The following is a 17,348-nucleotide window of genomic DNA, read 5'->3' on the forward strand; positions in this document are numbered from 1 at the left end:
CCCCCGCAGCCGCTCGGTGACCGCCGGCAGCGGCGCCGCCCCGCAGCCCCGCCGACGAGGCCGCCCTCCCGCGGCCGGAGGGCGCCGCCGCAGCGGATCGGCGCTGCCCGAGCTGCCGCCGGGCTGGGGGCGTTGGGGGCGGTGGTCTGGCGGAGCGTGCTCCTGGCAGCCCAGGGGTTGGGCAGGGTGGCTGGGAAGCGGTGCAGAGGAAGGGATCTGGGGGTGTTGGTCAGTGCTCAGCTGAACATGAGCCAGCAGTGTGCCCAGGTGGCCAACAAGGCCAACGGCATCCTGGCTTGTACCAGGAACACTGTGGCCAGCAGGACCAGGGCGGTGATCGTGCCCCTGTACTCGGCTCTGGTGAGGCTGCACCTCGAGTGCTGTGTTCAGCTTTGGGCCCCTCACTACAAGAAGCACACCAATGCCCTGGAACGTGTCCAGAGAAGGGCTGTGAAAGACCTGGAACACAAATCCTGTCAGGAGCGGCTGAGGGAACTGGGATGGTATAGTCTGAATAGAGGAGGCTCGGGGAAGACCTCATTGCTCTCTACAGCTACCTGAAAGGAAGGTGTGGGGAGCTGGGGGTCAGCCTCTTCCTGCAGATAACCAGTGATAGGACCAGAGGGAATGGCCTCAAGTTGTGCCAGGGGAGGTTTAGGCTGGAAATGAGGAGACATTTCTTCTCAGAAAGAGAAGTTAGTCACTGGAACTAGGGTGGTGGTGGAGTCACCGTCCCTGGAGATGATTAAGGAAAGGTTGCATGTGGTGCTTAGGGACATGGTTTAATGGGTGACATTGGTGGTAGGGGGATGGTTGGACCAGATGATCTTGGAGGTTTTTCCAACCTTAATGGCTCCATGATTCTATGAAACCTTTCCCCAGCCGTCCTGAGGGGTGTCCTGGCTGCGAAGCTGCCCAGCAGCCACCCCCTGCCTTTCCCCTCACCCTGGCACAAGCTCGCTCTGGCCTTTAACCCAGCAGCTTAAAATGGCAGCGGGTCTCCCTGCCCAGCAGCGCCTGCTGTGGCCCAGGAGTGTGACAGGGACGGACACCCACACACTGTGCCACACGCAGCCCCGCCGTGCCTGCTGGCACCTCCTTGCCTCCCCAAACCCATCCTCCAGCAGGAGGATGGCGCAGCATGTTGGCTGGGGCTGGGGCATTTAAGGAGGCTTGCTGGCAGCTTCATCACTGCAGGAAAACGTGGAGGGCAGCGCAGTTTTGTTAAGAGCTGAAAATGAAAGAAATGCAAGTGGCATCAGCTCTTTTATTTCCAAACAGCAAGAAAAAATGGAGGACGTAGTCTGTTGTGATAGAGATTTCCCTGAAACTCCACCAGGGAGCCTGTTGGTATTCTGGTGATGCTGCAGAGCCAGACAAGTCTGCAGCACAGCACTATTTTTAGGCTGCAGGTTGCCATTTATAGCTTGTAAAAATATTCATCAGCATCTGGGTAACAGGCTATCAATTTTTATAAACGTACAAGGGAGATCACGTATTTTACCTCACTTCGCTTCGCCCTTCGTGTCTTGCCTTACTTGACCCTTCTGAGGTCAGCTGGGCATTTGTTCAGTGCCCTGCCATCGCACCACACATTCGCCTGCTGTCGCGTACGGCACCACCGTGTATTTTCTGCTGGGACGATCAGTGCCCAGAACAGAAAGAAACAACCGCCGAGCCCTGCCGTGCTGGGTCTGCATGCATGCAAAGCAGCTGCAGGTGAGGTTGCGGGGTACCTGATGCAGCCAGTGCTGGAGGCAGCACATCCTCAAAACTCCTTTATAATAAAAAATCACGTTAAAAGGCAAACATGAAAGGGAAAACAAATGGCCTGGGGACATCTTTTCCACCTTATTTTCAGCCTGTGGCATAGCATATGTAAAAATCATGGCTCGTATTTTACTTCTGAAACGTTAGTTAATGGCTGCTACCGATAATCCAGGTACTGGACTGAATGAAGTAGCTTGGCACTTGTGTGAGAGAAAGCAGGATATTGTAGCAGATAGAGCACTGCCTTGCCTCTAACTAAATGATACCCTCATTTATGCCATTGAGTTTACAACTAGGCTGAGCAATAAACTGCATCCAGCAGCAACTTGCACAGCTGTAGCCTCGTGAGCCATCACACACCTCCAGTGGTGCTGCACCGTGGTCCCTGGCACTGGGCAGCGAGTAATATGCCTGACCTCATAACTTGAGGACAATTATTCTGCCTTCCCACACCGAAAGGAGAAAAAACTGTAAGTATCTGCTGCTATAGCTCCTGTGGAAGGATGTGAGCTGCAAGGAGATGCAGCTGAGCAAACGTTCCCTGCAAAGAAACCCTGATGTGACAGAAGCACAGGGACTGGGATGCTCTCAGTGTGCTTCCCCTGTCCCTACAGCCCCCAGCTGTCACGCTGTGCAGAGGCAGTCGTGTTTCTCCAAGCGAGTGCTCCCTGCAGTGCGTGGGCAGCACGCTCACACCTTGCTGGCCGGCAGCGTCGAGGGGACGGAGCTGCTAAAAACAGCATTTCCTCGCGGTGTTTTTCCAGACTATTTTTGATTCTCCGTTTTGATAAGGTCGACTGGCTCGTTACTAAAAATAACTGATCCTGGCGAACTGAGGACAAAAAGCAGAGTATTTATAACCATCTCTGACTAACGTACGTTTGTCACTGGTCAGTTGCCAGTGCTTTATGTAAGCTGGTAATAAATAAAGCATAAATTGAAGAATGAGGGTACCTTGCCCCTCTGATTTTCTCAATCAGAATACACAATTGAGTATATATCCTTGTAGGTTACCTCGTGTTCTTCATGATGTAATCTGATTTGCTTCAGAAAAAAAAAACAACGATCCTCTCTCAGGGAGCCTGTCTCACTAAAATGGCTGCACGTGTAATTAGAAGTGCAAAAATGGCTACATTTTTTGCATGCCTGATACTTTAGATGCAGATGTGTTTGGGGGGGATTCACATAGCTTTCTCCCTGAAGGATTTTTTATCCAGCTGTTAATCTGACCATCTCTCCGATGAAATGTAATCCTGCCGACAGCGGGAGAGCAACAGAGGAATTCCCTAACCAAGTAACTGAGAGAAATTACCAATATAAATGATAATTTGACCCCCCCCCCAAAAAAAAAATAATAAATTGAAAAACTGGGTGGCTGGGGACGAGGGGAGCACACAATCCTTGGCTCTGCTGACCGCTCTGTTGTCAGCGCTAATAGAGGAAGAGAACATTTAAGGTGTTAGCTTTTTTTTTTTTTTTTAATCTAAAAAATATATATCCAAAAAGCCCTGTCATGCAGTACATTCCAGCAGCAGCCCTTCTTCAGTTAAGGTAGAGGATTATTTAGTGAGTATTTTCCCTCAGGCTTTGCCAGGAATACCCATCTTCACAGATCTGTTCCTTCAGTATGCATGATTCTTCACAAATACGTACCTGGACTGGGCCCAACCCGTGCTGTTCACTTAGCTGCAGTGTAACGCAGGTTAACAATATGGAGATTTGCTGACCTTCCCCTCCCACAAACATGGACACACGAAGGTTAGACCTGAAATATAGACTAGGGCAGCTTCTACGACAGAAAGCTGTGCTATATAGGAAATTACCTCTTCTAACTGAAAAACTCTGAACAGTCCCCTGGGATAAAGAGAGGAGGAAAAAGAAAAAAAAAAAAAAAAAAAAAGAGTGGAACTATTCCTGGAGAAGAAGAAAAAAAATACAAAACCATCTAGCATCCTTTCTGTACTCAAATGAATCGTAACCTGAAAACAAAAATTACAAGCAAAGTGGATTTTATCATTGTTTACCTACAGTGGACATAAAGTGGACATAAACAATGCAAGCACAGCGTTATACACAACTTGATGGCAATTCTTATTTTATAAAAATGCTACGTTTTTATAAAAATATATCTCTGACCAGCTTCATCATTTCAGATACTGTTCTGTTTGCCTGTTGCCTGCCAGACTGGAAAAAGAAAAGCAGGGGGCACTCAGACCTTATTCATTTCTGCATCATTTTTTTTCTTCCCTTCTCCTGTACAGATTTGCCATGCAGGGAAAAATAAGAAGGCACATTCATGATGATGATGAGCAATAGTGTGCACAGTGAACATCTGACACGGAGGCAGCAGAGGGAACAAAACACTCAGGCACAGCCTGGGGAGGACAGCATGCCCAGGGAGCTCTGGCACAGAGGGCCCCCGCCATGGCCCCACTGAGCTCAGCCTTTCTCCTGTCGGGATATTCAGGCAGTGAGCAATGGCCAGTTCAACTCCTGTACAGGTATACTCAGGAATTTCTTAATGTTCAACAATTCTTTTCAACCAGAGAAGGCCATTTTCAAGGCTTGCAGGTTTCGTACAGTCAAAATGAACGTTGCCTATTCCAATAGCCGGCTCCCAATACCACATTTTTCTCTTCCCTCATTCCCAGGTTTTTGTTTGTTTGTTTGTTAGCCATGATGAAGCTAACCTGCCTCACTGGAGAGCTCCTCGGGTGCTAAACCTGAAAACACGTGGAAAAAACGTGCATCTCCCCTGCTAATTTTACTCACCATAAACTCAGATGGAAGCAACTTCGGACCACATTATATTAGCTATGGGGATTTTGAAAATATACTGCAGCCTCTTTCCTGCAGAGAGGTGTGTTTAACTGGCCGATTCCACACAGACAGTACCACAAACATGCTTCCTGAACATTAAACATCTGCATCCATGTGAATGTTGTACAGTAACACGCTCCAGCCGTAGAAATGACTAGAACATCCATACAAAAGTAGGAGTAATTAATGGCTTGAAAATGTTGTAAGAATCCCCTAAAATACAGTTTTAACTACTGTCTATAGAACCTTACTTTGTTCTTCATTTCAAAGAGCTTTCTCCCTATTTTTTTTGTTGCAGATATCCCTTGGGGTACATAAATAAGAGGAGCAAGCCAGTAAGTCCATTTGTATATTGGCTGCACATTTTACCTCCCACTCACATAAGGAGACCTGTCTTGCACTGTAGCTTTCTTTGTGGACAATCGAGAGCACATGCAAAATGATAATAACAACCTCAGAATGTCTTTAGAAATACTGTGCATGGAAAAATAATAAACTACTAAGCAAATACGATGCTTCTATCTCTCCCCTACACTCCTCAGCAGCTGGTCAGACTCTGCTCCTCATTGTCCCCGCAGTTCTCCACAGCTAACTCACCAAAGCTCAGCTGCAGTAACTATTTGCTCCCTTTGCCATGGTGATCCAAATTATGATATGCACACATGCCTTTTCTCTTTAGTTGTGATCAGCAAGTTGAAACTCCTTTGACAACACAGAATTTACTCTGAATTTTATCTTTCACCTCTCTAACTCATTACTTAAACAGATTCCGTAATGCTACCATGATGTAACTTGGCACTGCCAACAAATTACAAGAGGAGAATGGCACGCTTCAATCTTTAAAAATGCAAGAGAGAAGAAGGAGAGGAGACAAAAAATAGTATTTAGTCAAAAAAATTACCTTGCTAATTGACAAACATAGTAGTCCAGGTACAAATGTGCTTTAATTATCCTGGTAACAGTGAAAGGTGCCACTATGGAAGCCTGTGGGCTTAAACTAGGTACAAGAAGCATTCTCAGCAGCATCCTTGCCAATAACCTCACCACTAAAAGGATGGGGTGGACTTCCATGAGTAGGAAGGCCGCAGAGAGAATGTCTGCTTTCCATCACCTCTCCACGCTTAGTTAGCTCTTTTGTGGACACCATAAGCCAAGAGACCAATAGGTGCCTTTTATTTACACAAGGAGAAGGACAGAAACAAAAAGAGATATTTCACCAAGGGGTTAGATACTGTCTGGTCTGAGAACAGAATGGAAAACCACTCAAAATTAAAAACTTTTACAGAACTGATAGCATTCTAAGAGCTTCACTCATGCAGATGGCCATGTATGCATGCTTACTTAATCTTAGCTGAGGCTACCTTTGGGCTGACACCATGTTCTATCTCCCAAAAACATTTCTTTGTGAAAGCAGTCATCTTCTGGCACCGAAAAAAATAATTATTCTGGACATCATTCAGGAAAAGGCAAACTTCACACATGTTAACAATGTCATGTCTCCATCTTCCCAGAAAGAGTGAAATAAGAAGCATAAAAAAGACTCCACAAGACCTTCTAAGAGAGTTAAGAGCATATTCATTAGAAATGAAATACAAAATACAGTGATGCAGCAGGACGAGGGGTAGCAGGTGAACAAGACCCCCATCATTCCTTACCCTCACCCCAATCCGAGGAAAGCACCTATATAATACAAATCAGAGATCTCCAACAGGGGGTAGAGGAGGGGTTTTACAAAGTGATTTTCTTGCTATACAGAAAATATATTATTTGCTGGAAGTCAATGCTGAGCTGTTAGGGGCCCAGGGCCAGTCACTCGGTGCTCAGGAACGCCCCTGAAGGCACACTGACCCTTACTGTTTCCCCACCAGTTTGCTGAACACGTCGTAGATTTCTGGTTTTTCCTGTGCAAACTGCTCTGCTGTATTTTTCTGTAGCCAGTCAGATGAACGCATCTGCTGCTGCAGGAGGCCAATGAGGTCACCGAGGTTGGAGCTACCAGAACAGGTAGGTTCCTGGTGGCGGGATACAAAAATTACTTCATCTGTGCTATCTGCTTTGCCATCCTGATCTGACTGACAAGGCTGCTCCTTTTCCTCAGCCAGTATCTCCTGCTCTCGCTCTTCCAAAACCTTGCGGATCCGCTGCATACCTGCAGAGGTATAAGGAGGGGAAACATTGGTGGATTAGTTTAAGCCACAAGGGTCTCCAAATCCCAGTCAGATCCAGAAAAATTTGGAGGATGGAAGGAAAGGAAGGAAGCATGGAGAAGACAAGGATAATAATAATAATAATAGGATAGTTTAGGATTAAGGAGAGGAAACAGTGCTGCAGGAACTCCGATGGGAGGAAGAAGGGAAGACATCACTCACCCAGCTGTAGTCGGTGGGTCTTGTCAGCAAAGATGATGCGGAACCACCCAGGTTCACTGCACTCAAAGGCTTTGCCACAGGACAGGAGGACCTTGTTATCGAGAAAGCGCCTCCAGAGCAACATCTCCTCCTCAAATGTTCCTGTCCTAAGGTACTAGGAGAGTCACCAGAAGGGCCAGAGGTTAGTCACATATAGGCTAACTCACCGAGATCCTCATGAATTTGTGATTCCCATGAGGTCTAAAAAGGCCAGGGGAGACACCTTTTACCTCTGAAGTACAGCAGTTGTGATAAAAAGGAAGAAATGGGGAGGAAAGTGGCTTGAGAGCAGTAAGATTCCTGCAAGGAGGGAAATGCACAGACAGACGAAAGGAAAAGCACGCACAGAAATACGAGGCAGTCCCTCCCTCTGCTCACCAAACATCAGATGGGGTTTTAACAAAATGCATATCGCAATATTGAAGTTTCCCCTGGACGCAGTTGCACCATGTGCCTGCCCTTGTCCCAGGAGCAGCCTCCTTTCCTAAGACTACCAACCTTCCGGAAATCAATCCAGACAAAGAAGCCTGCATTGCGGTTGAGAAAAGGAACCCCAAGTGTCTTCAGCTCATCTGTCACATACGTATGGGCAGCTTTTAGGCGGGCATGGTTGGCCCTCAGGTACACCTGGTTGATCCAGTCTAACCAAAAGGAGAAGAAAAAAAAATAATTATACACTAAGAATTCAGATCTGTTAAGGTTTCTAAAATACTCATAATGCCTCTTTACATTTCACCTTTTGACCTTCCTTTTTTGTTTCCTCAAAAAGTAGAAATGGGGGCAAGAACTACTTAGCAATTTAATGTCTGTGTGTGTCTTTTTCACTATTTCCCTACAGTCATGGCTGTTACAGCTGTGGCCTGTTAGCACTCCAACCAGAGCAAAGCTAGAATCCCAGTTGCATTTCCCTCTTCCCACAAGGCTGTACTCTTTTGTCTCTCCTCAGCTGATTCTGTACAACACTAGCTACTTCTACACACCTAGCTTCTTCAGAGCTGCTCCTCTAACTCTGCTGCTGAGGAGCTCTGCAGAGATGTTGCTCTGCTGTGGAACTGTCAGCCGTAGCTTACACAGGCAGCCTCAGGATCAGGGAAGGCTGCCAACTGCACAAACGAGGCCATTTAGGAGAGTAAGGGGACAGGATCCCACAAGCTACCAAGACACACAGACAGCAGAGGATCTCACATTAAGCTGCGGACTCACCTCTGTCTCTAAGCAGCTGCGCAACCTTGTGCTGGACAGGTCCACAGACCCCGTGGAAGTAGCACAAAGAAGCCACCGCATTAGCAACATCTTGGTTCTCTGTGTACAAAGTACCAAAGCGAATCCCAGAGACAGCAAAATCCTGCAGAAGGCACAGAGAGACTACTGTATTACACAGGAAGGCTGGGATCCTAAAACCATTGCCTTGTTCTTTCTTGCGTAAGGAACCTGAGGACAGCAAGCCAACCACAGCGGTGAGGAAGCCACGGCACAGTGGCAACCAGCACTCACCTTGCTTATTCCCCACATCACATGGGTCCTCTGTGGATCAGGCAATCTGTATGTAGAAGGATGCAGATGGGCAGTTAGTGTCATAGGTGCTGAAGCTTTTGGGTCACCAGTGCAGCATTGCGAAAACAGAGAGGCGGCATTACACAGTGACAGGCAGCACAGCACGGAACAGCAGGCAAGAGGGAAAATCCCAATCTGACCTAACTTCAGGAGCAAGGAACTCCCAGGAACTAATTTTAGACGAGATTTTTAGATATTTCACATATATAGATACTTCCAGTAAGTGTTGTACTTCACGCACAGATTTTCTGCATGTATATAGTTTGTACATTTAATGCTAAAAATCATTTTCTATTGATTTCAATTTCTAAGAATTTAAAGCAATTTTCTTTCTTTCTTTCAAACCACAACACTTTGCAGAAGATTCTTCCTTTGCAATGCTGTACATCCAAGGTCAGCAATGCTGACAAAACAGCCAAGTATAATTTTATTTCCTTGCAAATGAGGACAAAAAGAAAGATAACACCATTGGCGAAAACCAGAGAGAAAAAAACAATTAAAATATATATATTAAAATAGGAGTTTTGCAAACAATTTTGTATCATTAAATCAATACCTAATAAACCCATTCTCAAATCTGTAATAACATTGTGATCCGTGACTACTGTATGAAAAAAGGAAAGTAAACAGCAACAGAAGGTCTTTATAGCATCAACAGAAACATGGGAAAGAGGCAGCAATGTTTAAACGGGAAAGAAAAGCCTCACTCTCAAGAAATGAAACATTCATTGCCATTCTGGGGAGACTGGCACAAGCAAGTACCAAAGCACAGGCTGGAAAGGGTATCACAGCAGAAAATTAACTAACATTATTTCCTTGCTAGATTTTTTCTTGCACTTGAAAAAAATGCATTTGCCATTCAGAAATAATAAGAATAAAAACAAACAGTGTAATGCAGATTCAGAATTTGCTAGCTCATGACTTAACTTCCAGTCACAAGTTCTCAGCAAGGCATCATGTTGAACTGTCACTGGAAGATGGCCAGGGAAGTAGGAGCTGATTTTACCTGTCCATGCCTAGGACACTGTGAAACGTGGCTGATTCATCAAAAACTGACAGCATGTAGATCTCATCTACAATCACATGCAATTCATGTCTGCAAAAGGACAAAATGGAAGTTACAAAAAAATGCTGCTTCTGGCTTAGAAGCAAAGAGAAATTCTGGCTTCTGCAAAGACTGGCTTTATACAAAGAGGAGGGACACCAAATTTTGCAGCACAGAAGCACTTTGCAACAACTCAGAAAGTCTGTTATGTGTACATTGAACTGATTTGAGTCATATCCAGCTAATCGTTACACACTGCAACCATATAACGAAAAGAAAAAATCAGTCATTTCCAATGCACTTGTGAAAATTAACTGCTGAAGGTACTACCCTTCTAGAGTATGACGTATCATCATCCACTCGGAATTGACCAAATTTCAGAGAGCATCAGCGATGAAGCTGGGAAGCCATATTCAAATATTTATTTTTCGCTGTACATATGGAAAAACGGAGAGGAAAGGAACTCAGATTCCTACCAAAGACACACAGCACAATAGCGTTTGCTAGGACTGCCAAGGAATAAAGCTTCTATTCCTTGATGCAAGTTGCCTTGCCACTCCAGACGACTGGAAGGTCCACGCTCCCTTCTCCCCGCCAGCCCTCTCTCCTCTCTTAAACCCGCTGGGTGCTGTGTGAAGAACAGGCTTTATGCCCGACTGAGAAAATATTCACATATAAATTAGGAGACAGCAAGTCGTCCGCCAGACTCTGAAAGCTGTTTCTGACTCAGGATACCTCAGCCCTCCAAATTGGCATACCTTTTAGCAAATTCCAGGTAATCCCGTAATTCTGACAAGGAATAGATGTCCCCAAGGGGATTTTGGGGATTCAGTAGAATTAAGGCCCTTACAGTGATGCCCTGCAGAACACAAAAAAAGCAATAGTAAGAGAGCATTCATCATGGGATAGATTTTCAGTTCCTCCACTGGAGCACTGAATGTGACACAAGACTCTCCCTCAGCTTCCAGCACGACCATTTCACCTCAAAAATTAGATTTGTATGTGAAAACTTTTATCCACAAATTAAGATATTTTTATAATTACAGCACTTGCAAAGGGAACTGGGGAAAACACTGTAGAATCAGTCTACGATTTTGAAAAGGGGGAGTCTGCTATGATTGCTGCCATCTGGTAAGCCAATTTATAACAAAGATGCTCTCACACATTCTCAGTGTGGAGGAGAATTGTGTCTGAGCTGTATCAGCAATCAGGAAGTAACAGATTACTGAAGGTTGCCAATGAATGAGGCAAGAAAGATAGGAATTTGAGCTACATGGATGCAAATTGCTCACATTTTGAGCACATGTGGCTGGAGATGTCAGAGCCAGTAATGATCTAAAGATGCAGCTAAGCCTACACTGGGTTTAGGACAGTTTCAAAACTTTCAGACTAAATATTCAGAAAGCATCTGCATTTGCCATCTAAATTTGCCCCTCCTGCAAATACTTTTGATGGTCTTACTTGATTCTGCTGCACTACTGAGTATAGCAGTTGTTTTTGGGGTAACTCGGCTGGCCTTCCCAAAGAATACTCTAGGTAGTCCCTACATCGTAGCGCATGCCCAGGTACATGGTGGGATTCCTCTTGCAAGTGAGGCTGAGTACTCTGCCACACGTGCAAACAGGATTTGCAAGGATCTGATTCAGGCTTTCTGTAAGGACCATGAGAAAGCCAGATGCCAGGTTTTGAAATTGTTTTGGTCTTCAGGCCATTTCTGGGACCAGTCGTTTCAAACATACTGTCAACTTAATACAAAGAATTTGAATACTTGTAGACCAATAATAAGAAGCTCAGCTACATTCACCTCTGCACGGGCATCCTGCAAGGCTTTTTCCAGTTTTTCCACTGTAAGCTGAAAAGGCCGAGTGCTTGTTCCAGTAATCTGAAAGACAACACAAAGATACAAAAAAGGCCGAATTATTTCAATAGAGTATGCCTTGAGCCATTCCCCTGAAAAACATCCCCCAAAACAAAATGAAAACCCAACAATAATGACCAACAGTAAAGATCATCCACTCTTATCTTTTTATACTACAGAAAGAGTAAATAAAAATCAAAGAAATGTTCATCATAGACACGCCACAGGCACAGAATTCTCTGGCCATCCTTAGTGACTAAAACAATGCCAAATCTCCATGTGCTCTTTGACCCCAGACCACCTCTAGTAGGACAGCACATGCTTCTGTCTCCAAGGTTCAAAATGGCCATCTTCCCCCCTCAACAGCCATTACTACGCGTTCATAAGAAGTAAGATACAAGAAAAGGAGAAGACTGGAATCCAGATTTATGCCCTCAAATAAGTTTCTTGAAAACAATGCGTCCAGTTTCCCAACAATAAATGGGAAAATACCCATAGGCTGCTGCCTAGCCTTGTCCTGAGGTCCCCAAAGCTTGACACTTTCCTGTGCCAATTATTTTTGACTGCAGAGGTTGGTATTCCCTCCTCTCAATTCTTACCTTACTGTCTAAATAGGCATACACCAGCTTGACATTGCCATACAGAAAGACGCTCTGGGTGATACCACCATAAAAGGGAGTAGCAATCAGAACAGCCTCTGGAACCAAGACAAAAAAATTTGTCAGTGACAGGCCCTGGTCCTTCTCTCTCTTCTAACATATTTCAGCTAAGCATGAAAGCTTTTCTACAGTTATGCCCTCTGGAAACATTTTAATGTTACTGTCTTTTTCTCTACTTTCTTTCTGTATTAATTCTTCAGTCTTCTGCAAGAACTAGGACACTGTACATCCATCCTCAGCAACCCTTGTAAGCGTGAGCATAGCCCACGTTTAGTGGGCTAAGCAGAACACCCTACAACAGTGAAGGCAGATGGGGCAAGACACAGAGCGGGAGCACCAGAGATCTGCAGACTGTGAAAGTGACGAATTTCACAACACAATGCTACAGGAAACAAGAACCTTACAGTAGACTAGTGCCAATTCCTCCACTTCGCTTCTTATCAAACAATATTTAAACTGAGTAACTCATTATTTCCCCAATAAAATAAGCATTAAAAACATCTCCCAGCAATCCACTTACCTCCTGGATCACAAAGGACTGTAGCTAACGCAGAAAACAAAGAGCCACAACCATTCAGAACAATCACCTAGAGAAGAAAGAGAGAGATTAGTGGTAAATCAGTCCATAGAAAGATACCACCACAAAAAATAATTTCTAACAGTATCAACAAAATATATTTGCTCCCTAATCCTCTAGTACGGATGTTCCCAGAATTTTCCTGCTGAATTCCCACTTCTACCAGAAATAACTTTAATCCTGTACTCTGTTTCATGATACTTTGTCCAGGTGCCTTTCTTGATTGTAATAGGCAATACAGTATTTAGAAATAGTAGGTTTTATGTTGGGAAAAATTTAGTTCTGAAACTTTAGAAAGGCAAAATCCTTTTCACCAGCTAATAAGCATTATCTTCTCTTAGCCGTAACGGTCTCATACAGGGCAAGCTTGACTCCTGCTTCCAGAAGACTGACGTGCACAGGTCCCATGAGTTCAATCCAAGCATCAGGTTGAATCTGCTGCCTGGGAGGGGATGATCAGCAAACTGATCAGTCACAACTTCAGCGTATGTGAAGTAGGGGCTTCTGCTGTATTACTGCAGCCAGAGCAGCAGTGGCTGCTCCTGCTGCCTTTACAACCCAGCAAAAGCAGGACTCATGCACGCACCGAGCCCAGCCTGCATCCCTCGCAGGTCAGCAAGTCCTGCAAAGTCTGAAAACGTCTGCTCTTGCCAGGTAAAACTACTCTTGGCCTAACGACTGATTTTGTCCTGAGGTGTATCAGCAAAACAGTAAAAAATTAAACCCAGCTGAAACAACGGGCGCTCTTTGACCCTGAGGGACACAAGCACCATAGGTCCCAGAGCTGAATATGGAGATAAAAGCATAAAGCCTCACTGAGAGCAATGGCATGAGGAGTTGGCACACACAAGTAAAGAATAAGGCAAATAAACAGCAGAACTGAAGTGTTTTGGCCAAAGTGTGCATCAAAAGCTACTAAAATGGTTATGATTCCATCTCATTTACATGATAAAAGGCTGTCATCTTACAAAATTACTTGTTTAAAAAAAATAAGATGAAATTGTTTGACAACAAATGGCAATACATTAGAATAGACACCAATGGAAAGTGGGTTACCCACATTTTCTGCCTTAAGAGGTGCAGGGGCCTTGCAGTAATAGGTCAAAAATCGAGCCACTTCCTCCCGTAAACTGAGAAAGACACAAAAGCAAATATTGATTCAGCTTATTCTCCAAGAGGCTGGGCTTCCCCAGGTCCGCATCTCAGGAAAATAAAGCCAGGGCACAGTAAAGTCTGATGCAGATAGCTAGAAAACAGGATAGCTCAGGCCCGTGCCACAGATATGACTGTTACACGTGGCAAAGGTGTCACGGATAATGGCTACAGCTAGGCATACATTTCTGAAGAGCTTTAACTGAGAACAGAGCTGAAGGATTAAAGTCCCCAGTGTTCGTGATGTCTCATATAACTTTTTGGAGTTACCTGATTTGTTAATGTTATAGTGTTGTTTAAACTGCACTTGCTTTAGAAAATTAGCTTCTTCTCTTACATAAAAGGATTTTAAACTGGATTTTTAACTAGTTGGGTGATTAATTTACACTTTTGAAAAGAAAAAGATGATTAAATGACCTAGAAAAAGTTTTAATTAATGTGTAGCAGAAGTGGTTTGTACTCATCCGCTTTTGTTTGTCAGACAAGTACTCAAAAAGAGAAGCATTACAGGAATGAGAAGACTTACAACATATGTCCCTTCCAGTCAGGATACTGAAGCAGTGGAGGCTCCATGAGGTTCATATCGGTCTGCGTCAGCTGTGAGTAACAGAAAGAAGCATTAAAAGCACAATCACGGAAACCAGAAACATGGAAATAGGTAGATCCACATGCAGGCACACACCTGCATAGACACATACACACAAAACTTCAACAGCCTTAAAACTGGATTGAGAAAGCCACTGACCATCAGAATTAATGCAGCTTGGAGACGCAATGATCAGCAAGCTGACCAGTGATAACTGCAGCTTATGGAAGGTTTATGGAAAGTTTATGGAAGGAAGCCTTTGCTAAATTATTGCAGCCAAAGCTTCTCTGCCCAGAGATCTACAGAAAGGATGCCAAACAGGCAACACAAATGATGCCCATAAAAAAAGAAGCCTGCGGAAGACCTTCTGAACAAATGAAGCAATCAGCTGTCCCAAGGAGTGCTTTGCCCACGTTACAAGAACAGCTTTCAGCTGGCAATTAAGTACCAATTGTGAAAGCTCTAGCATCATGAACGCTCAGGTCTGTATTATAGGAAAGAGAAAGACGGGATTTAAAATCACGATCTGATACGCGTTTTCTTTTTTAAAAAAAACTTTTAACATATTAATTTTTAATGAATTCTACCTTTGATTTATATCTCAGTTCCAAGTTACTTCAGACCTACAGTTCTGATAAGTCTTGGTAAGCGTTAGAAGGTAACAGGAGCTTTCAAAAGACAAGCAAAAAACAAAGTGATCTTCTTGAATGTCTTCCCTAGGGCAGGTACTCTGTTCTTTACTAGGAGCTTATTCTGTTCTCAAAGTCAGATTCACCTAACTGTGGGCAAGCTTCAGAGCCCTTTTTAATGTTTATACTTAGATAAAATAAGCACACTGCTTTTATCTAAATATCTTCAAGGTTGTCATTATCAGGGCTTCACACAATCCAGTTCTATGAAGTTGCAAGGGGAAGTGCAGTGGTGATCAGGGTAGAAGGAAAAGGAGATTTTACACGAACAAAAAGGGAATAAACGAATGTTATGTGCAATGTAACTTCCAAACATTTGATGGCAACCAATCTTTGAGTTAATACTAAAAAACACATGGGAGTGTGGACACAACAAGTAAGTGATGGTGCAAAGGAGGAGGGAAATTTAACATGCAGTGTGAACGTCTACCACAGAGTAACAAAACCACAGCATTCTGTATGGGTGTTTTAATAACTTGTGCCAAGCTCTGGAAACTGGACAGTTTAAAGACACTGTCCTCATCCCATGCAGAATTACAACCTGACATTAGGGGAATAAAGTTCCTTTATTCGTCTGTAGATGTTCTTGAAGCCTATGCAGCACAGAACTATGTCTCTTTAGATCTCTCTCCTAAACTTGTCTAGAGAATGCAACACAAAACATATCAGCAGACTTGGCCAAAAAGGGCTATGCAATAATAAAGAGGAGAACCCTTAATGATAATGTGTTAAGGGCTAAGAAAATCAGATGGGCCATCCAAAATGAAGACTATCTGAGATCTCAATGCCACAGAATATTAATTATCCAATTTAAGGGTCAAAGTTGAAGACAGAAATCTGATATGCTGCTTTATTCAGCGGAAACAGTGAGTATTTATTTTCCCCAATAGCAACAAATTATTTTTCTCTACAATCCCAGCTGACACAGCATTCAGTGAACCCCTGCTGTAACTCTGGGCTGTGACTAAGAAGCTGGAAACAATAACATTGTCCACCTTCTTGCCACGTGCACGATGGCTCATCACGCTGTAGCTCATTCTCACAATAAGGCTAACAAAGATGCAGCTGACTGCTGCCTCCCTCTGCACGACTTGCTGCAGACGCCGTGTTAGTGTAGGGAAAGGACAGTGAACGAAGGGAGGTACAACCTAGGCAGCCCAGAGGGCACCTCCTGCGTGCACAGCTGCCAGGCAGCAGCTCTGCCTTACCTGTTCTTTTAGCTGGAAGGCCGAGTGGTGGGGTAGCATCCCCGAGTCAGTGGTGTGGCAGGCAGGAATAAAACAAGGAACATTTTGAGGGTGGGAATTGGTGGAGCGGGAGTAACAGTGAGCTTCAAACTGCAGAGACTGACTGTCAGAACCCCAGCCACCTTCCCTCCCCACAGGCAGCTTCAGCTAGGAAAAGTGCAGCCTTTCCGCCTTGGAGGCTGAATCTGGGCAATAATTTTAATGGAAATCAAGAAACATTCCTCTAAGGCACAGGTCTGTCGTTTTCTTTTGTCTTTTTTTTGTTGTTGTTGTTTCTGATGCATGCTGTTTCTTTCACACAATTGAACAAAGTGTCTGACAAGCAGATGATCCAGTATGACTTTAAGATGTCAAGATGTCACATTCACTGCTGCCACCCTCTTAAATTTTAGGTAGGTTCAGAACACGGTGTCCAAGCTGTGTAATTTTACAATGGACAGAGCCAATTTCCTCTGTCCCAGGCTACGAAGACCCTTGAAATTAAAGAGAGATCAAAACTAGTTCTGAGACTTCTGTATTAAATGAAATATGGTCAGTGGGAGAAAAAAATCAATACTTCATTTAAGTATTGAGTCTTAAGTATTTGAATGACCAAGTACATTCCCACAAACACACAATGAAGAGGAACAGAAAAACACCCCTGTTCCTATCCACCTGCTAAAGTAAGTGTACAATTAGCTTGATTCAAAAGTGACTTCCAACCATAAGAAATACACAAGGAGAAACTTTACTAGAGAAACCTGAACGGCAGTAATAACCCTAGGAAAGTAGACACTGAGGAGGAACTACACAGCATATTTGCTTTTCTTTTTGGAATAGAACTTACCCGTTTAGACATCAGGTCAAAGCAGAGTTTATTCTCACTGGTGCCAAAATTAATTATACCCTAGAAAAAGAAAGAATGTATCATTTATGGACACAAAAAAACACGTACATAACATCACCTTAGCTATCACTTCATGGAAGTGCCCTCAAAAAGCTTA

General features: G+C 44.0%; 1 protein-coding gene across 3 annotated transcripts in view; it reads right to left on the reverse strand.

The window, feature by feature from the left end:
* Positions 1 to 6,142: 6,142 nt before the first annotated feature.
* Positions 6,143 to 17,348, reverse strand: part of LOC118168601 (1-aminocyclopropane-1-carboxylate synthase-like protein 1) — a 43,012-nt gene continuing 31,806 nt past the window's right edge. For 2 of the 3 annotated variants that reach the window (XM_035329115.1, XM_035329113.1), the window contains 14 exons: positions 17,192 to 17,251; positions 16,327 to 16,338; positions 14,370 to 14,440; positions 13,752 to 13,821; positions 12,635 to 12,701; positions 12,055 to 12,152; positions 11,402 to 11,479; positions 10,356 to 10,456; positions 9,559 to 9,648; positions 8,493 to 8,538; positions 8,202 to 8,343; positions 7,497 to 7,639; positions 6,960 to 7,113; positions 6,143 to 6,739 (listed from right to left, as the gene is read on the reverse strand). In XM_035329115.1, the coding sequence (XP_035185006.1) occupies positions 6,441 to 6,739; positions 6,960 to 7,113; positions 7,497 to 7,639; positions 8,202 to 8,343; positions 8,493 to 8,538; positions 9,559 to 9,648; positions 10,356 to 10,456; positions 11,402 to 11,479; positions 12,055 to 12,152; positions 12,635 to 12,701; positions 13,752 to 13,821; positions 14,370 to 14,440; positions 16,327 to 16,338; positions 17,192 to 17,251 (1,431 nt within the window). In that variant the 3' untranslated portion in view covers positions 6,143 to 6,440. The remainder of the gene's footprint in view (positions 6,740 to 6,959; positions 7,114 to 7,496; positions 7,640 to 8,201; positions 8,344 to 8,492; positions 8,539 to 9,558; positions 9,649 to 10,355; positions 10,457 to 11,401; positions 11,480 to 12,054; positions 12,153 to 12,634; positions 12,702 to 13,751; positions 13,822 to 14,369; positions 14,441 to 16,326; positions 16,339 to 17,191; positions 17,252 to 17,348) is intronic. The other variant, XM_035329114.1, reaches the window with a different exon arrangement.

The sequence above is a fragment of the Oxyura jamaicensis genome, chromosome 5 (assembly GCF_011077185.1).
Source record: "Oxyura jamaicensis isolate SHBP4307 breed ruddy duck chromosome 5, BPBGC_Ojam_1.0, whole genome shotgun sequence".
Lineage (NCBI taxonomy): Eukaryota > Metazoa > Chordata > Aves > Anseriformes > Anatidae > Oxyura > Oxyura jamaicensis.